Source organism: Artemia franciscana, unplaced genomic scaffold (genome assembly GCF_032884065.1).
Source record: "Artemia franciscana unplaced genomic scaffold, ASM3288406v1 PGA_scaffold_89, whole genome shotgun sequence".
In the NCBI taxonomy this organism is placed as follows: domain Eukaryota; kingdom Metazoa; phylum Arthropoda; class Branchiopoda; order Anostraca; family Artemiidae; genus Artemia; species Artemia franciscana.
The window spans coordinates 66,087-88,213 of NW_027062717.1; the positions used below are offsets into that span (position 1 = coordinate 66,087).

General features: G+C 33.8%; 1 protein-coding gene across 5 annotated transcripts in view; it reads left to right on the plus strand.

Moving 5' to 3' along the window:
• Window positions 1–21,887, plus strand: part of LOC136042237 (obg-like ATPase 1) — a 52,771-nt gene extending 30,884 nt beyond the window's left edge. For all 5 annotated transcript variants that reach the window (XM_065727179.1, XM_065727180.1, XM_065727177.1 and 2 more), the window contains 2 exons: window positions 781–925; window positions 8,127–21,887. In XM_065727179.1, coding sequence (XP_065583251.1) covers window positions 781–925; window positions 8,127–8,153 — 172 coding nt within the window. In that variant the 3' untranslated portion in view covers window positions 8,154–21,887. The remainder of the gene's footprint in view (window positions 1–780; window positions 926–8,126) is intronic.
• Window positions 21,888–22,127: the final 240 nt, after the last annotated feature.

Below are 22,127 nucleotides of genomic sequence, written 5' to 3' on the forward strand. Positions count from 1 at the left end.
AATGTTTCCCCTAAGAACTGTATATGGCAACTCCTTCTATACAAAGTGTCTTGATGAATAAAAAAAGAAAAAGGAAACAATGATACAAAAGGCTCACTTTGATTTTTACTTATTTAATATTATTACGATGTCAATGATAGCGTTTCTATTGCTTTGTTTTAGACCAGCATTTTTGATATAACTCTTTCATGGGGTCCTGGTAGTTTTATTTTATGTACTCATCCATTTATGGAGCTTAATGAGGCATTTGGGAGAAATGCCAAAAATATTGGACATTATTAATAGTGTATCACTACCTTAATCTTTCGCTCATTTAACCCCTGCAATAATCCCCTTCCACGATAGGTACCCCGTAATATAATCATCCACAAAATAAACAACGTAAATGATATCCACAAAATTATTCGTTATTACTTGAAAGTTTAATTTCTGTGGTCCCTCTATTATATGGGCCACGATAACTTCGTGTCGATTGATGATCGTGGTATTGAGAGATTTTTTTCGTTTTGGTTGCAAAATATAACTTATCTATATTCTCTTTCATGTTGTTTCACAAGAATAAAGTGATATTCTTGCCAAAATTTCAGAGCAACTATGGGGTGAGGTTTGCTTTTGTTTATTGTTTTATTTTAGATTTTATTTTGTTTTTTACAGGAAAAAAAAAACTTTTTTTTCTGTAAAAATCTGACTCTATTTTGTAATTTTTTTTTAATTACTATTTTTTTTTAAACACCAATTCCCTTTAAAATGAGCCATTAACAGCCCTCTATGATATTTTAGTGCCCCAATAGCTACGGAGCAAAAAATAAGAAGAAGAAGAAGAAAAAAACGAAAAGAAAGAATGATCCTTCATGTATCATGGCTCCAGCCGCTTTTCTTGTTTTTCAAGCCAATAGACTTTCCTTGTTATTCAAGCCAAGGGACGGTAAGTTTCCTATATAGAAGTTACGGACAAGGTGGTTCTATTTTTTTGGGGGGGGGGATACTAAAGGAATTTTTGGAGAGAGTTACCAGAAAAACTTATAAACATGTAGAAATTTTGTTCGTATTCATTTTGTAACGTTTTTGGGAGCTGGACAAACATTTCAGGGGGGAGGCGTTCAAAACCCTGGATAGGGCCTTAGTTATGAGGTATAGTAGTTTTTTACTATGGAATATGACTGTATCTTACTAGGTTGCTATTTACCGCTGCATCCCCAATAAGAATTACATTTCAGAAAATACGAAATGCTTATAAACAATATTTTAAGCCAAATTCATCTAGCCAACTATGCCAAATTGCGGTTTAAAAATATTACGTATTGAATGTAAATAGTAATCATAAGGCAAATTATCTTCTAAAAAAAATATTTTAGAAAACGATGGTAATTTTGATTTTGTCCTCTTTTCCTATTCGATATGCTACTGAAAAATTTGTCTTTCATTGTTTGCCATGACTTTTCGGGCCAAAAAAACAAATGTATGGCGACATTTTTCAAATTTGAACAAATTGTCATTTATCAACTGACTAAAACTCTATTTTGTAACCTTAAGAAATATTATAAAAAAACAATAGATATTGACGCAGAACCTGTCACAAATTGACCTATGAGATCAGCAGCAAAAAAACTAGGCTGGCATTAAAAACGTGTTTTTAAATCGTTTTCTTTCATTTCAATGAATTGCCTGCAATTTATTTATCAATCCTGGTTGAACCTCGCTGAGGTAAGGATGCTGGGACAGTTTTGAAAAACTGTTCATTTTAGTTTTGTTGATTTTATCCTCTTGTAAGTTGTTTTTTCTTATTTGTATTGTTGAGGACGGCCCTTGGACATAGGGCCGAAATATCCATTCTAATTTGTTTCCCACTGTCTTGAGAAATTCCCTATTGTTCTTCTTGTTTTTGGTGTTTATGAAAAATCTCTTGCCTCCTTAGTATTGGATATACTGTGTTAAATCATTCAATCATATTCAATGTGCTGAACACTGACTATCTCCGGGGGTACTATTTCATAGATTCTAGTTGACAGGGAGGGGCTATGAATCTTTTACACACTTTTAAAAGGTAATAAAACTAAGGAAAAGAGTCATAGTCTTAGCTGCATTAGATTTTTAAAATTTGAGATAGTCGAGGTCAGATTTCGGTATGGAAAATCTTTTAAAATTTATACAGCGTCGGCACTTTTGAAAGAAAAAAAATTAATGAATTATTTAACAATTATAGAAAAACTGTAAATATCCGATATTTCAAGGGGGGTAAGGGTCCAACAACCCCTCCACATCAAACATGCTCGTGTTTTTAGTCGTTTTTTTCTTTACTTCGTCATTTTTTCATTGATGGGTTTGCGATCGATTCATTCATTCATTCATATGTATACAGACATTTATCCCAACAGTAGATCAAGATATTGTTCAAATCTAAAGTGATTGTACGAAATAAATTCTAAATTTTTACCCCATTGGTAATTTGCACCCTATTGAAAACCAATGAATGTTACCTTCTTTTTACTAATTACGACCCTCACAAAAAAAAATCGACAAATTACGAAAAATATACTTAGAATGAAGCCTGAGAATTGAAAGTATCCAGTGTCTGGGTTCTACTTGTTTACGAAAATTAACTCGTTATTACAATGCTTCAAAGTAAAACATAGGTCAATTCCACTTTTGTTCTTGTCTTAACCGTTATGATAACTCTAAAATACAACCGCTACTTTTGGAGTAGCAGAAAAATCCATTCAGATAGACTATGCTGCTCAACAACATGTTACCAGTCGTGCTCCCACTTCTGTTGTTAGAATGAATGCTCACCCATTTTTTCAACAACAGATATTTTCTCAGATTAAATAAAAAAAAAAAAATTAACTGAAAGTAAGGAGCGACATTAAAACTTAAAACGAATAGAAATTACTTCGTATATGAAAGGGGCTGCTTCCTCATCACCGGCCCGCTCTTTATGAGCGGGTAACAGTAACAGTAAGTAACTTTAGCGTAAAGAGCGGGGCGTTGCTGAGAAAGCAGCCCCTTTCATATACGAAGTAATTTCTGTTCGTTTTAAGTTTTAATGTCGCTCCTTACTTTCAGTCAAAAACTTGTTTTTTTCTATATTTGATTTCTGAACGTTTTTGAATCAATGCATGTTTTGATTTTGGGTCACCACAGATGAATAATCAAAACAAAATTTGTATATTTATTTTTGGCTAAATGGCTTTCTCATAGTTTTGATCGAATGATTTTGAGAAAAAAAAGAAGCGGGGAAGGAGGCCTAGTTCCCCTCTGATTTTTTGGTTACTTAAAAAGGCAACTAGAACTTTTAATTTTTTACGAATGTTTTTGTTAGTAAAAGATATACAAATAGTAAAAGATATCAAAGATAGATGTAACTTAAAAATTACCTTGCGTAACGAACTTTTGTATTCTCGTGTTTTTATTACATACATGAGGGGGTTCACCCCCTGGTCAATACCTTGCTCTTTGCACTAAAGCTTAAATTTTGTCCCAATTCCTGAAGAATGACCCCTGAATCACAAAAGCCGTAGAATAAATAGTTGAAATTACTAAAAATACTTTAGCGTAAAGAGCGAGGTATTAGGAGGAAGTGAGCCCCTCATATGCGTGATAATTTCTGTTCGTTTTAAGTTTTAATTCTGCTACTTACTTTCAGTTGAAAAAAACTTTTCCATATTTATTTTTTCATTTTTTTAAAATAATGCTAGAAAATCCTGCGCTCCCTTCATGGAAATTTTCTTCCCCCATGAAAAATTCCTCGATGGAAAGTTCCTCCAACATATCCCACTCTTCTCAACCCCTCCCCCAACCAAAAATTTGCCTGAAAACGTCTGTACACTTCCCAATAACCATTACTATATGTAAGCACTGGTCAAAGTTTGTAACTTGTAGCCCTTCTCATGGGGATTGAGGGGGAGTAAGTCGTCCCCAAAGACATAGTTATAAGGTTTTCAACTACGTTGAATAAAATGGCTATCTCAGAATTTTGATCCAGTGACTTTGGGAAACTAATTAGCGTGGGAGGGGTCCTAGGTGCCTCCGATTTTTTGGTCACTTAAAAAGGGCACTAGAACTTTTTATTTCCGTTAGAATGAGCCATCTCGCAACATTCTAGGATCACTAGGTCGATACGATCACTTTGGGGAAAAAAACAACAAACAAATAAACACGCATTCGTGATCTGCCTTCTGGCAAAAAGTACAAAATTCCACCATTTTGTAGATAGGAGCTTGAAACTTCTACAATAGGGTTCTCTGATACGCTGAATCTGATGGTGTGATTTTTGTTAAGATTCAATGACTTTTAGGGGGTGTTTCTTCCTATTTTCTAAAATAAGACAAATTTTCTCAGGCTCGTAACTTTTGATGGTAAGATTAAACTTTATGAAACATATATATTTAAAAGCAGCATTAAAACTCAATTCTTTTGATCTAGCCATTGGTATCAAAATTCCAGTTTTTAGAGTTTTGTTTACTATTGAACCGGGTCGCTCCTTACTACAGTTCGTTATCACAAACTGTTTGATTTCTCAAGTTTTTCGGCTGAGAGACTTGCCCCGTTATAGCTAAACGATTGCTTACAGTATTTGCATTATCATTCTAATTCTGTCTATTTTTATCTTCATTTACCCTGGCGTAAATACTGATGTACACCCCACTGCCTTTCCATCAGGCAAAATAAGAGAAAATAATTAGCAAATATTTGAAGACAGGAAATAACACAGTAAATACAACGTAGGCAAATATTTCTTCTATATATGAAACAGTCCTAATGAGCAGAGTGGGGTATAAATCAAATAAAAACAGAACCATTTTAGTCAAAAAAGGTCATCGTCAAAATAAATTTAAAAACTAAAATCAGGAAATATTTAGTTAGCAGCACATAAGATACGAACCGCAAAGGGTAAATATTCTAATAAAGAATCGTTCCAATTTATAATCAGTTCAGGCTGCTTGAATCAATAAGCCTTACAGCCTGAGGTTGATACTTGCCTCAAGCAAAGTATAATAAGTTTAAGCTCAGTGACATCATGTTCTTTTGGTAGTAAGTCATTGCTGCAGCAGCAGAAAGCTGAAGTTGTCGAAGATAGGAGCGTTATTTAAATATCAACACTGGCAACCAAGCTCTGAGTAAAGCTTATTATTTGATAGTCAAACAGTTCGTGGTAACGAACTGTAGTAAGGAGCGACCTGGCTCAATAGTAACCAAAACTCTAAAAAATTGAATTTTGCTATCAATAGCTACATCAAAAGAATCGCATTTTAATGCTGATTTTAAATATATAAGTTTCATCAAGTTTAGTCTTAGCCTACCCATCAAAAGTTACGAGCCTGAGAAAACTTGTCTTATTTAGGAAAATAGGGGAAAACACCCCCTAAAAGTCGTAGGCTCTTGACGAAAATGACACCATCAGATTCAGCGTATCAGAGAACCCTACTGTAGAAGTTTCAAGTTTCCTACAAAAATGTGGAATTTTGTATTTTTTGCCAGAAGACAAATCACGGGTGCGTGTTTATTTTTTTTTTTCCATGGGTCATCGTATTGACCAAGTGGTCCTAGAATGTCGCAAGAGGGCTCATTATAACGGAAATGAAAAGTTCTAGTGTCCTTTTTAAGTGACCAAAAAAATTGGAGGGCATCTAGGCCCCCTCCCACGCTCATTTTTTTCCTAAAGTCAACGGATCAAAATTTTGAGATAGCCATTTGTTCAACATAGTCGAAAACCATAATAACTATGTCTTTGGGGATGACTTACTCCCCACAATCCCGGGGGGAGGGGCTGCAAGTCTACGCTAAAGTTTGACTCTTTGCCCCAATTCTACTTTTTAAAACAATTAAAAGCTTTAGCGTAAAGAGCGAGGGATTGCGGAGGGGACAACTCATTTCATATACGGAGTAATTTCTGTACGTTTTAAGTTTTAATGTCGCTCCTTACTTTCAGCTAAAAAAATTATTTTTTTATTTAATGACGACAAGAGACTTAGCTCAAATCAACGGGAAAATTTTCTTGGAGCAATTTGAATCGATAGAGCTGAATGCTGATAAACGTTAGGGCAGTATCTAGACCTTTGATTCCAAATGTGAGGTGCAGGGACTACTGGTGGGGAATGACAATGTTTTGGTGGGTCAAATGGTACGTTTTTGCAGTCGGCAGCTGACTATACTTTAGAGACTTAATTTCGAAATAAAACATCTTTCATGTGAGTAACCTCAATCCATATGTATTTAAAGAGCAAACAAGATGCACGATAGTTTTGTAATAAGGTCAAGCATTGTCTAAAAGGGGTTTTATACAGGCAATATTTTTCATTATCATAAAACATGCCTAGAGATCGAACCAAAAAAAAGTTGATGACCTATTAAGCTTCCTTCTGGTGAATAGATGTAGAATTCTAGATTTAAATTTTACAAGAAGACAGTGCATCAGAATTTTATAAATGAGTAGTTGGGGCATGGTCCAAAATTGGTTGGGGGCCACTGATATTCTAGAGTGATTAAAAAAGAGTTATAGTCGCCATAGAAATCTAACATTCAATAACCCCCCTCTAAAAATACCCCACAGAAAATACTCCCCCCAAACAAACACAAATTAGAAACAATAGGGATTTTTTCCTAAGGGGTGATCGTATCAAACCAGTGATCAGCAAAGATCGGGAGGGGCCTCATTTGATCGGAAATCTGAAGTTCTAGTGACCTTTTTAAGCGACCAAAATATTGCAGATTAGATAGCCCCCCTGCCACTCTCATTTTTTCCCAAATTCACCTGATAAATATTTTGAGCTACCCATATACTCAGCCTAATCGAAAATTCTAATACTCTGTCCGTAAGAACGACTTGCCCCCACCCCCCACATCTCCAGGGAAGGGCTGCACGCTATGAACTTTGCCCATTGCTTACATAAAGTATTGGATATTGGGAAGGATACAGACGTTTTTCAAGGGGATTTTTATGAGCAAGAGAGGGAGGGTAGGTGGGGGAATCTTTCCATGGAGACTCTTTTTGTAGGGAAAGAGAGTTTTCCATGGAGGGGGAGCCAGATTACCCAGCCTTTAAAAAAAAATTCAATCAGAAATTAAATAAAAAAATAGAAGATTTTTTGCCACTGAAAGTAAGGAGCAACATTAAAACTTAAAACGAAGAGAAATTTTTACGCATATGAGGGGATTAACCTCCCCTCAACACCTCGCTCTTGAAGCTATAAGTTTTTTTAAGAACTTTTAAAAAAGCTTATTCTTCTAATTAAATGTTTTTTTTTTCGGAAGTCATTCTTAAAAAAAAACAAAAAAAAAACTTTAGCGTAAAGAATGAGGTATTAAGGAAAGAACAATCCCCCCCATGTACATAATAATTTTTGTTCGATTTAAGTTTTAATGTTGCTCCTTACTTCCAGTTAAAAAACTTGTTTTTTTGTTTTATTTAATCTTTGATAAGAGCTGCTTTGTAGAGCATGCAGTGAGTCTTGAGAACATTGGGTGTTTTCATTTTGATTAGTACTAGAAGGTGAGTTTGGTGTCCTGGCATTAACTTGGCCCAATATGTATTTTTCCACAATATGCCCTTTTTCATTAGAAAAAATTTCAATTATATTAAAATTTCACTGGATGTGACTTTACAAGGAATGATTTTGCAGAAAAGAAAACTAATCTTCAGTTATATTATTCTCTTTAACATATTGAAAATATTCAACTGAATATGCGGTTTTAGCTGCATATTCAGTTCCTTCTTCAACTCGTAAGGTGAATTCTGAATTTGAATTCACCTTTCTAACTATAGAAATATAGTGTTTTTACTAGGAGATTTTTACGCTCAGGTCAGTAAAATTAGGGATAGACTGTAACCTAGCCTGTATAAACTTGATGTAGGAAAAAAAAACAGTAATGGCTACAGACTTTTGAAGTTTTGTAGGTATAACAGTCTAATTATAACCAGTACGGTGTTTTGTCATAAAATGGCCCAAATGTTGACATGGTATTCACATGATGGTAAGACAGCAAACCTTATTGATTATGTTGTAGTAAACCAAAGACTGGCAGGATCAATACAAGATACTAGGGTATATAGGAGTGCTGTTATTGATGTTAAAAGTAAAGATTAATATTTAGTAGTGTCTAGGGTTAATTTAAATCTGAAATTTCAGTATGGTAACTACCTCCTGGGAAGTTAAGATGTTGGTGGACTCCAGGATGAGAATTTAAGATAAACTTTCCAGGAACAAGTGGATACTCAACAAGAGAGTTTAAAATTTGACAGTATGGAATATGGTTGGAAAAATTTTAGAAAAACAATTTGTGAAGCTACTGATGGTGTCTTAGCGAAGAAAGTTAAAATTGCAGCTAGGAATATTAGTGAAAAAGCTTTATGTTAAATAGAGAGGAGGAAGGGTACAAGAATTATCTGAGTGATAGATCGTATGAAAACAAAAGGAATGTAAAGAAAGTGGAGAAAGCATTGAAATATGGTCTAAAGAGATGTGAAGGGAAGGCCATGGATAAAATTGCCAAGGATCTGGAAGATACTGCTAGACGGCAAAATAGTAAAACATTGTACTGGCATACTAACAAATTGAGAGGGAGTAGTCAATTCGGACTTATTCCAGTTAAAGACGGGAACGGAGCCACAATTAGTGATAAGGAACGAGTTAAAGAGAGATGGGCAGAAAATTTAAAGAATATTCTAAACCGACATACAATTGTAGGCAAAGATATCGAGGAAAGTGAAATCTTTTTGGTAACTTGGATGTGAAGGAATATTTGTTTTGTGAGGAAGAATTATCGATAGTACTAAAAGGATTGAAAAATAATAAAGCTCTAGGTGGTGATAGTGTGGTAAACGAGTCTCTTGAATATGGTAGCTGTGAGATTAGAAATAAGTTAATGAGGATTATGAATATGATTTTTGAAAAAGGGGAAGTACTGAACGATTTTTAGTAAAACCTCAATTAAACCACTGTATAAGAAAGAATTTTAGAATATATTCAATTTTCTAGATTATTTTTGAAATTTTTGACAATTTGAGAAATCGATAATAATTTTTTCAACCCTTTCCAATAATTTAGTCAAATCGAAAAGTTGTTGCGTGCTATGTACCGTGCGTTTAAAAATTTGTGAAGTATTATGTCTATTGTTTTCAAATCAACATGAAAATAAACAATTGTCATCACGAGACAAATGTTGCTACGAGGCGAAAAACTGTGTCTCACTTACCAGAATAAGTTTGTTATTCTTTTTGAATTGCTTGACAAATATTGTCACGATCTTGTGTTCCGATTTTGAAGCAGAACAGATGTAAAGTGAAATTAATATTTAATGCTTAATAATAGCAAAAATTAGATTTAGTATAAAATAAATAAAGTAAGAATATTATGGATATAATAATAAGCACACCCAAATCTAACCAGGGGTATATCTCCAGCCCTTTTATTCGGAGAGGGGGAAGAGGGGTCCATTTCCAGATAGTCAAGGGGCATGGGCCTTATAATTTTTTTCTAAACTATTGGAGGGAGGGCTACCTCACCCCCCTCCCAAACAACACCCCTAGTTCTGGCCTTACGTACTTGGTAGTTTTTTCCCGTAATGGTTGATTCAAATGTTGTAAGTTTTTTTTTTTTTTTTTTTTTTGAAGTTTAGCTATATTAATAAAATGTTTTGTAACATCTCCAAAATTTGGTTCAGGGTCGTAATTTGCTATGAGACAGGGAGGGCAACTGCCCACCCTTCCGCTGCTGAAATTTAGTTTCTTCAAAAATCTTGTCAAAACTAAGATAAGCGCACGGAATGGAACCATTCAGATAGACTGTTCAGTTTTCTTTAGTATGTCTGCCTTTGTGGTATTTGCCTTGTTTTCCTTCGATTTCTCGATAAAATCACCAAAAGGGCTGTAAAGATTGCAATAAGGATATGAGGGATTAATAATGAAACTAGCAGATTGGTCATGAGTAAACGGCAGATCTGATTTTATTATGTGTATTTATTTATAGATAATATTCATACATATTTTATTAGATATCAATCACATTTAATTTTTATTACAAAATAATCTTGAGTTTGGATTCATTTTTAATAACATTTTGAAGAAGTCAGGACACCTGAATAAAAGTAAGAGACCAGACAAAGGTTCTTTGCCCTCCTTGATATCATTTTCTGTTTATAATCATCAGAGCATGTCCCACAGTTGTCGATAACCAGTTGCACCGTAAAGTTTCATTTGCCGTTATCGAAATAGAAGCTGTGCATTCTTTGCATTCCTTCCCAATTTAGGTTTTTATGCATTATTTAAAAAGATCCCTATCAGGCTTTTTTGTAGTTGGGGCGGGGGCATCTTTAATCTCATAATCATTTTTCTATTTTGTCTTTTTTTCTAAACCTTTTTATATATTAATATAGAATTTTTGAATCGACCGATTTTTTCTAATTTATGATCATTCCTCAACATAGGGACGGAAAGAGAATCCACCCTCCCCCCCCCCTAAGAGCCTCTGGAGAACCCTGCGAAGAATTATCATACAAAATATGCTAAATATTAAAACATCTAATCTTTAGACATCTTAAATATCACAGTCATTTTCCACTTCTATTTTACTCAACCTTTTTAATATGTTAATTCTAGAATTTTTTAATGAACCAATTTTTTAAACCATGGCCATTTTCCAAAATACGGCCATGCAGATAATCTCCGCCCCTTTGAGAACCTCTGAAAAACGCCTTGGGAAACTTTTTTTGCAAAACATGCTAAAATACTAGAACAGCTAATTTTGTTAGACCTCAAAAATCTTTGGAAAATATTCCGGTACAATGCTACCAAATATAATAATATATGTTGCATTCTTTCATAATCTAGGTTTCATGTATTGTAAAAGCAAGTATGGAAGGAGTGGGGCAAAGTACCCCCTCCCCCTCCTAAATATTATGATGTTTTTTTTCGATTTTCGCTGTCATGTCACAGCTTTTTTCAAGTAGGCCAACTAACACTTGGATTTTCCTTCTTTTTTTCAAAAATAATTTCTCAGGCCATACTGCCTTTACATTTACAATAGAAACAGAAATATATCAATAATATAATTCCGAATTTCCTATTAATAACGGGCAAAAAAAAAATTATAGGGAAAAATGAAAAAAACTCAATTTTCAGCAATCCTTGTATTATTTACATATGAGAATAAAAATATTAGTTAAAAACAATTCTTTTTTATGAGTATACATATATCTTTTCCTAGACGAAACATAAGTGACTAAATAATAGCTAAAGTTAGGAGCAGTTTTTTCGGATCCTTAGTTCTCTAGTAAAGGATTAACAGGACATTACAGACCAATTAAATGAAAATATGTTGAGAAGTTCATGAGAAATCTCCTGGCGTCGTCATAACACCAGTATCGGTTAACTCTGGTATCTCCAACCGCAACAGATATGAATCTAAGTATAGTTTGTTCCATGTTCCTTTGCATAAAGACAGTATCATGTTTGCAGGTATGCAAAGTGCTCCAAACCTGCCAGTAGCGGAACTACCCTTAGAGCAGAAAGTAAAAATGGTATTGGTTCCCACAAAATGAGCCAATAAATTTGAAAACTGCCAAGTAGCATGCTGCTTTGCCACGACACTTTTTGCACACCTGAATGTTCGCTTTCTTTATCTCCCGAGATGAAGGTTAATAAACGAGGAAAAATCTGCAAAAAATGGCAGACTTTAAAGTGATGGAGTTAATCCTTAAATTTGTCCAGTATACAGACGGGAGAAGAACACAAATAGAAAACTTTCAAAGCTCATCTTGAAGAAATTTGCACGTTATTTGATACATAATATTAGAGTTTTTAAGTTTTGGAGGGGCGTGGTCCCTACCTTCTCGGCAAATCCCTCAATTCCATTTTTAGTTTGTTTTCCAAGCATGAAAGTGTTGAAACTCTTCATATGATTCATTTAGCCTGTAATTCTATCACAACTCATCCTGATTAGATGGCGTTAACATCTTACAAGCTTTAAGAACCTGAAATGTTAAACTGTGCCTAGCACAAGCTAACCATGTGATGCACAGGATTCTAAGTAGTTGCAGAAAATCAAGAATTTAAGATCTTGTTTTGGGGGGAGAGAGCTTGAAAAGCAGGCGGTTTGAATTTCAACCAATTTTTTTGTCCTTAGAGGGAGGGAACCGAATGCTTATCATTCTATGTACATGGTTGGTACATGCAAAATGAGTGCTCATTTGATTTTAGTTTTCTGAATAAAAAATAGCCTATTACAACCACCTTGAATTACATTTTGTGAATCAATAGCATACATTTGCACACTACACAATAATATCCTATGCAACACTCATTACAAGGAAATTTTAGGTTTTGGCAAGTTTGAGTTGTACCTTTGAAAGTTGATGTATTGATGGAGTAAAGTCAAACTGGCACTATCAATTTACTCCACATTCACACAAGTAAACAGTAAGCAACCAAGTAACCAAGTAAAAGCTTACTGTTTTCATTTTTTTTACCTTATTATTTTTGTCAATTTAAAAGATCTAAAGCCGAACTGGTTAGCTATAACAAACAAAGATATGAATATACCAAAACATAGAACCGTTTGTTATTTTATGTTCATCTCTCAGTTTAGTATTTGATCATTACTCAGATGAAACAATGGTAACGTGTGGATCCAAGTTATAGTGACGGACTTCAAATCACTCTAGAATCAGAATAACTGACAACATTGTTTCCCTTTGTCTATCCTCCTCTTTGGATGCATATTATTACATATGAAGAGAATATTGCAGTGGAATTGTCCAAGGGAAATATTAACGGTGATCAAATTGTCTGGCAAGATTTTTCCGTGAAAAAAATGGGTAATGTCCACAAAGGTGTTGCAAGGTAATATTTCCCTGCTAATTGTTTAAAAAAAAGCTTTATGAGTCAACTATTTTTAGGGGCCTCCCCCAGGCCACTCAGGGTGTCCTCAGGTGGCAACAGAGGAGCGCCCTACAGATATTTAGGGTACTCCCAATGGAGGCATGGACCAAGGAGGGACCTTGTCCATGGGGGTCCATAACAGAAATTGGGTCACCCTCACCCGGGGCCATAAGTATAGGCAAGTGAAAAACAGGCCCCTCAAATGTACACTCAACAGAGCCCATTGGCGTGTCCACACGTCCCATGAGTTACAAACCTTCTCCCAGTAATGGGTTAAATTGCATAGTGACGCAGAACACCATAGTGGGAGGATCCTCTATTGAGGGACAACTGCAGCAGGGCGTAAGATCCAGATCTATGGACAACTGCCTCCGCAAGGGACTGTAACGACCCTCTGGGGTACCTGCAAGACTGGGTACCTTGCAGTCGAATCTATTCCTAGTTGAGGAGTGGCACCCTTCGAGGAAATTATAGCCTAGTGAACGACATATCATTCGCACGGAATTCTGATTAACGGATAATTCTTCTTGGCTTGGTTTGTCTTAACAGGCGTTTTCAGGCTGAAAAACCTCTTCCTAATTAATTTATCTATTATGGGTTGCCTCCCTGTAGTAGCATAATAAGTTTGGGGATGAATATATAATGAGTTGGAAGCAATAGGCTTGGGACTGTCTATGCAAGATTTCGACTCTGAAGCGCTTTGGTGTAGACTTGAGAAAATATGTTGATCCCCATCCTGCACAGGTATCAGGGATCATTACTTTCCCTGAGGTCAAAATTGTTTCAATGATTGAAAGAACATGAAAATTAAAACTTGAAATGTTACGACGTTAAAAAATAACTATTGTATCAACATCCTGACGGACGAAATCAGACAATTCGAACTTGACTAACTTGAGTAACTTGTCTCTTCTATCAACAAGAGTCGAAATTCGAGAGTCAAAATTCTACAAGAGTCAAAATTCAAAAGTCGAGAGTCGAAATTCGTGCAAATGATAAAAAAAGAATTGTTTTTAACTAATATTTTTATTCACATATGCAAAAAAAACAAGTATTGCTGAAAATTGAAAAGTTTTATTTTTATTTTTCCCTGTAAAAACTTAGGATGTCTGAAGATTTAGGATGTCTAAAAAATTAGATGTTTTAATGTTAATCATATTTTGTATGATAATTCTTCGCGGGGTTCTCCAGAGGCTATTAAGGGTGGGGGGGGATTCTCTTTCCGTCCGTATGTTGAGGAATGATCATAAATTAAAAAAAATTGGTCGATTCAAAAAATCCTATATTGATATATAAAAAGGTTGAGAAAAAAACAAACACAATGAAAAAATGATTATGAGATTAAAAATGTTCCCCCCCCCACCACTCACGAAAAAGCCTGATAGGGAGCTTTTAAATAATTCACAAAACCTAAATTCGGGAGGAATGCAAAGAATGCACAGCTCCTATTTGGATTAAATAAAAAAAAAAAAAACAATTTTTTTCAACTAGAAGTAAGGAGCGACAATAAAACTTAAAATGTTTTAAGTTATGTTTTACTTTGAAGCATTGAAATGGAGAGTTAATTTTTGTAAGCAAATAGACCCCAGACACTGGATACTTTCAATTCTCAGACTTCATTCTAAGTATATTTTTGGTAATTTGCCGATTTTTTTTTTCTGTGAGGGTCGTAATTAGTAAAAAGAAGGTAACATTCATTGGTTTCAAAAGGGTGCAAATTACCAATAGGGTAAAAATTTAGAATTTATTTCGTACAATCATTTTAGATTTGAACAATATCTTGATCTATTGTTGGGATAAATGTCTGTATACATATGAATGAATGAATGAATCGATCGCAAACCCGTCAATAAAAAAAATTATGAAGTAAAGAAAAAAATGACTAAAAACACGAGCATGTTTGATGTGGAGGGGTTGTTGGACCCTTACCCCCCTTGAAATATCGGATATTTACAGTTTTTCTATAATTGTTAAATAATTCATTAATTTTTTTCTTTCAAAAGTGCCGACCCTGAATAAATTTTAAAAGATTTTCCATACCGAAATCTGACCCCGACTATCTCAAATTTTAAAAATCTAATGCAGCTAAGACTGTGACTCTTCCTTACTTTTATTACCCTTTAAAAGTGTGTAAAAGATTCATAGCCCCTCCCTGTCAACTAGGATCTATGAAATAGTACCCCCGGAGATAGTCAGCGTTCAGCACATTGAATATGATTGAATGATTTAACACACTATATCCAATATTAAGGAGGCATAGTGGAATATTACATCCAAAGAGCACAGATAACTTATAAAAGTGGAAACTGGTTCTAGTGTCGGTAAAAAGCCTTCAGCGCCATCTAAAATCGTGCCAACACGGCTTTTTTTTTCGTCTGGAATTGAGATCAGATACTTTTTACTGCAACAATTTTACAAACAACATAAATATGAATGAATTATACTTATTAGTACATTAAAAAATGTCAAGTGTCACCAAACGCTAGATGACGTTGAGGCTTTTTTCTTGTCAACATTAGCGCCAGTTTCCCCTCTTATAATTTACCAATGCTTTCTGTATCACACCTTTAGCCTCTTAAGGCTGATGTGAAAGCATAGGGCTGCTTCTAACTTTTTTAGATTTTGTTGTCTAACGATTTAAGGATTAACTTTTTATGCTCAATATTATCTTCCCAAGAAGTAAGAATTTAAAGAACAAAGAAGAAGAAACCACTTTTGCCACCGTGAACTAGATAAATTGTTGATAAAGATCTTGTTATCTAGTAGTGAGCATTACAGTGTGTCTAATCTGGCTTTTCAAAAATTAACTTTGCACAAAATTAATTAATCTGAACAAGAAACTTATAAGAAAAGATGCCTTTGAATTCTCTACTGAAACATTTACTACTATGAAGTTAACTAAAATAGAGTTTTTGTCAGTTGATAAGTGACAATTTATTCAAACTTGAAAAATATCGCCATACATTTTTTTTTTTTGCCCGAAAAGTCATGGCAGACAATGAAAGACAACTTTTTCAGTAGCATATCGTTGGGTAAAGAGGACAAAATCAAAATTATCATTGTTTACTAAAATATTTTTAGAAGATAATTTGCTTTATGGTTACTATTCACATTCAATGTGTAATATTTTTAAACCGCAATTTGGCTTAGTTGGTTCGATGAATTTGGCTTAAAATACAAGACATTCCTTAGACTAAAGGAGAAAAAAACATACATGAGGGACTAATAAATTTGGATACTGAATATACCAGTTTTGTCACATTTGATACTTTCTTTTATTCCTAGATCAGAATGAGTAAGAGCTGCCACTGTCATAAGTCAAACCAATCAAACCCAGAAAAAAAATTATCTTACAAACATATTGACAAAAAATTTAATTTGTTGATAAAATTAATTAGAATATTTAGTATATTAAAATGAAACATTTAATATAATCTAATAAAATTTAATATAATGAAAAAATTTAATGGAGTTTACAAATCGAAATTATAAAATTAATTTTATAATAGCAATGATTTTATTTTATGACAATAGTTATAATAACAAATCAGAAATAATATTTATCTTTATTTTATAAACAAAACATTTATCTTATCCTTGACTTAAGTATTATAGATTCAAAATTAAAACATAAAGTTAAAATTTCATATTAGGTGTGTCAAAGTAATTTTGTCAGTTTCAGCTGCCTTAAAGAGACAGAAAAAGGAAAAAAAGATAGAAAATGAAGGAACGAAAAAAGAATGCGACAGAAAAATGAAAAAAAAGATATAAAATGATGGAAACAAAGGAGAATGAGTCAGAAAAAGGAAACAAGAATAAAGAATTTGGCAAAGAAAAGGGAAGGGGACTTAAAAAGGAAAAAATTATAAAAATGATGAGAATAAAAGTGAATGAGACAGAAAAAGGAAGAAAAATAGAAAACGATAGAAACAAAAAAGGAATGAGAGAGGAAAGGGAAAAACAGAATAGAAAATGAATAAAAGAAAAGAGAATGAGACAGAAAAAAGACAGAAATGCAGGAAAAAAAGGAAATAAGACAGAAAAATACCACGTCTGCGAGTCTTAGTAACTTGAAATAACAAGAGAATTGATGGGAAATGATGGTTCCTTTACATACTAGTCGGGCCATGTGTCTTCAAAATCATAAAAAAAAGAATTTGTAAAGTTACTTTTTTTGTGAAAATATACACACACAAGAATAAGGCACCTGGAAATCTATTTCATGTTAGTGTACAGGTTTCTCTTGACAATCGAAATCCGTTGATACCCCAGCTGACAAAATAATTATCACAACGTTAATACTTTAATTCGAACGTTTCCATCTTGTTCATCAAATTAAGCGTTCAACACCAAGATCAACGTTAGAACCAATTAATCACTCTCTTTTCTGGGGGCGATTTTTCCCTGTTTCTAAAATTAGGGAAGTTTTCTCAGCCTAATAAATTTTGACGAAACACTTTTATTTCATTATAGATTGAACATGTACTAAAATACCGTAAAAAAAGAAGGGATAAAAATTAATGAATCATTAAATGGCAGTGCTTTTCAAAGTTTCCCCCTGTGATGACAAAGCCTTCACAAAAAAAAAGAAATCTATATTTCTTAGCAGGAGGGAAGGGACAGGTTTAATAAAACTCACAACATTCATAGGTGACCCCCTACAACGAGAACTCAGCGTCCCTGCAAGATATTACCCTAATAGTCCCATCATAACCTATGTCAGTAGTGTCATCTACCTAAATTAATATAACTATCGTGCGTAGATTCTAAATAATTTACGTATTGAATCAGTACGAGTGGCACTCTGCGAACGGAAAAAATTTTGCACACCAACTCATATAAATTTAAACAATATCTATTTGTTAATCTTAAATAAACGATGTATATTTTCGAAAAACAAGAGAATTTATTTCAAAGCAAATGTGTCAAACATGGTGTTCTGAGCAGCCAATCTTTACAGGCTGGTTTTTATTAAACACTTTAATTAACAGATAAATCCATAAAGGACCGGGCACATGAAGCTTTTTGGCTCCGATTTTTCTACTTAGCCCCGAACTGCAAAGAAAACGACAGGGATTCTAGTTTTAAAAAATTACAAGTTTGCATGGCCAATGTACAAAACGCCAACAAATTTCATCATGATCATCATCATAAAACAAACTCAATCGTTTCCTCTTCTTCAGCAGGAAATTCAAAAGAACTTCATAACTTGATAATGAAAGAAATGAAAATCGAATTAAAAAGTTTATAATAAAATAAAAATTTAGGAAATGACATAACAAGAGAACTTAATAATAAGTTCAGATCAATCATGCAACTATTGATTAATGGCAGTCGAATATTGGTATCCATGATGTTTAGTTTTGAAAATCTCACAGAAAGGGAACATTTTTTGTACCGCTATTGTTTACTCACTGAGCTGCTGAAATCGGTGCCGGAAAGATGCTGCGTGCGTCTGGTCCTTAAGCCCCAAATCAGCAAATTCTTAGTCCCCCAGTTAATTTATCGCAAATCATCAAACCTAGAAGGCCTTAAGTACAATAGAAAAAAAGAAGAAAAACTGACATTTTTGAGAACTCCTTTATGTCATTAAACTGTAACGTCAAAATTTGCGATCTGTATAATTGTATTTTGATTTGTATGGTATTGTAATTTTTATAGTTTGTTAAAGAAGCTTATATTCAAGTTTATATAATCCGGTGTGCAAGTGGGAACTTGTTTCGTGCTAAAACACCCCCTCCCCCACTCAACTGCGTAATATGTAATCTAGTGTCCAATTTTAAAATCCTTGTTAATTATCAAACAGTTCGTGGTAACGAACTGCATTAATGAGCGACCCGGCTCAATAGTAAACGAAACTAAAAAAAAAAGAATGTGATACTAATAGATAAATAAAAAGAATCGAATTTTTATGCGGATTTTAAATATATAATTTTGTATAGTTTTGTAATTTGTATAGTTTGTTAAAGAAGCTTATATTCAAGTTTATATAATCCGGTATGCAAGTGGGAACTTGTTTCGTGCTAAAATACCCCCTCCCCCACTCAACTGCGTAATATGTAATCTAGTGTCCCATTTTAAACTCCTTGTTAATTATCAAACAGTTCGTGGTAACGAACTGCATTAATGAGCTACCCGGCTCAATAGTAAACGAAACTAAAAAAGAAAGAATGTGATACTAATAGATAAATAAAAAGAATCGAATTTTTATGAGGATTTTAAATATATAATTCTGTTTAAATTTAGTTTTACTCATCAAAAGTTACGAGTATGAAAAAATTTGCCTTATTTTGGAAAATAGGGGAAACACCCCCTAAAAGCCATAGAATCTAAAAGTCGAAAATGACACCATCGCATTCAGTGTATCATAGAACCATAATGTAGAAGTTTCAAGCTTCCATCTTGAAAAATGTGGAACTTCGTATTTTGTATTTGTTTGTTTGTTTTTTGTTTTGTTTTTTCCCCAGGGGTGATCTTATCGACCAAGTGGTCCTAGAAAATCACGAGGAGGCTCGTTATAACTGAAATTAAAAGTACTAGTGCCTTTTTAAAGTAACCAAAAAAATTTAAGGGCACCTAGACCCCTTCGCACGCTAGTTTTTCCCCCGAAGTCAACGGATCAAAATTTTGAGATAGCCATTTTGTTTAGCATAGTCATAGAACCTAATAACTATATCTTTGGGGCTGACTTTCTCCCTCACAGTCCCCGCCAGAGGGGCTACAAGTTACAAATTTTGAGCATTGTTTACATATGGTAATGGTTATTGGGAAGTGAACATACGTTTTAAGGGGGATTTTTTGGTGTAAATTTTAGTAATTTCAACTATTTATTCTGTGGCCTTTGTGATTCAAGGGTCATTCTTAAAGAATTGGGACAAAATTAAAGCCTTAGTGTAAAGAGCGAGGTATTACCAAGGGGGCAAACCCCCTCAAATACATTATAAAACGTTACGCATATTATAATATATTATACATAATAAAACGTTAATTAATTAACGTAAGTTAATTCGTAAGGTACGTATCTTTTTCACTAATAAAAATTTCCGTTAAAAATTAAAAGTTCTAGTTAACTTTTTAAGCAACCAAAAAAATGGACGACAACTAGGCCTCCTCCCCCTCCCCTTTTTCTCAAAATCGCCCAATCAAAACAAAGAGAAAGCCATTTAGCAAAGAAAATTAATAAGCAAATTTTGTTTTAATTACTCATGTGTTGAGAGCCAAAATCAAACATGCATTAATTCAAAAACGTTCAGAAATTAAATTAAAAAAAAACTAGTTTTTTTAACTGAAAGTAAGGAGTGAGATTAAAACGTAAAACGAACAGAAATTACTCCGTATATAAAAGGGACTGTTCCCTCCTCAATGCCCAGGTTTCACGCTAAAGTTTTTTATTGTTTTATAAAGTAGAATTAAGAGAAACAGTCAAACTTACACAAGAACTAGGAAACTGTATCTAAGAGAATCGCCTGATGTATTCTACTTTCTGCCTTCCCCCTACTGAAAAACCTCTGGATGCTTTTCAATACCGCAAGCTGCTACAATTTCGTGTAATTTAGCATGATGTTTTAATACATCTGCACCCCCCCCCCGTCTAATGAACACAAAATTATGAACATAATCACAAAAGTCCTAATTTTGTTTGAATTAAATAAAAAGAATTTTTCACTTGAAAGTAAGGAGCAACATTAAACACAAAAACGGACAGAAAATTTTTCGTCTTTGAGGGGGACTGCTCCTTCCTCTACCCTCGCTCTTTATGCTAAGGTCATAAAGTTCTTGGAAAACACTTCTCACTCAAATTCAACGGCCCTTGTCTTGAGCAGTCTTTCTTAAAAAATTTTGACAAAAAGTTAAACTTTAATATAATGAGCATGAGTTGAAGAAGGGGTAGTCATCCTCATATACAAAATCAGTTCTGTTCGTTTTAAGGTTTTAATGTTGCTCCTTGCTTTCAGTTTAAATAAATTTGTTTTTCATATTTGATTCCTGACCTTTTTCAAATTATGCCAGGAAGCCCTCCTCCCTCCCATCCTTGGGTAAAATTTATCTCGAAAATGTCCCTAAAAAGGTTTCCTCCCCATGAAAAATCCCTCCCACAGAAAATTTCCCTCAGAAATTTCCGCACATTTTCCAATAAAAAATACTATATCTGAACAATGGGCAAATTGTGAAGCTTATAGCCCTTTTACCAGGGGCTGTGTGGAGTCTTGTCACCCCAAAACCATAGTCATTAGTCATTGGGCATTTGAACCATACCAAATGGAATGGCTAGATACAAATTTTAATTTGATCTCTAAGAGTGTTGGACTTTTTGGAGTGTTCCCCTCTTTTATAAGAAATTCTGGAATCAGCATAAAAAACCAGTTTTGACCAATTTTGATGCATTAATTGTTGTAAAAATTTTGTTTTTCTGAGTTTTGGTTACTATTGACAGAGTCGCTCCTTACTTACAGTTCGTTACCACAAACTGGTTGAAAGCAAAATACTTGTCTTTCTACAATAATTAGGAATATTTTTTTTCCGAAAAATAAGGCCATATCCGGAGAGATAGCTTTATCCCTTTAAGCACACCTGTTTTAAGCCCTATCCGGAGCATCAGATTTCCAGTACAACCTAAGAAATTAAGATGATAATGAAGGGGGGAGTATGAAATATACGTCTATGCTTTATTTAATGATCTGTCAAGAGGCTTAAAGCCATTGTTGTAGCAAAGAATGTAAGGGGTTTATAGCAAAAGCATGACTTGTCTATGGTATAAAGTCGGAGAAGCTAACGGACACGGAATTGAGCTTAAGCCCCCCTGCACCCAGAACAAGAATATTCCATTTTTTGTGAGTTGTGAAGATCTTCGAATAATTCACTGTGGATTCCAGCCAGATTTTTAATGACACCTGACCGCTGTGGTGTAACTTACAGGTCTTGAGACAATAAATGTTGGAAAACTTGTTTCTAATTCTTAGTAAAAGCAGTTCTTTTTTTTAAAAGATTACATATCAACAATGGTATGTCCGTTAGCAGTTAATATTCTGCCAAAAGTAAATTATTATAATTTCTCTTTTTAATGATATTTTTTTCGAAAATGTGATTAACACTGAGCGTCAAATATAAATTTACATAAATATAATATATTGGTTTAATATGATGGAAAAAAAATAACGAACTTTGATTTAATAATAAAATTAATGTCTCTTTTTGCATAGAAAAACTTTTTGTTTATAATACAAAGCGAGAAAGGTCTTATATTCTTCTAATA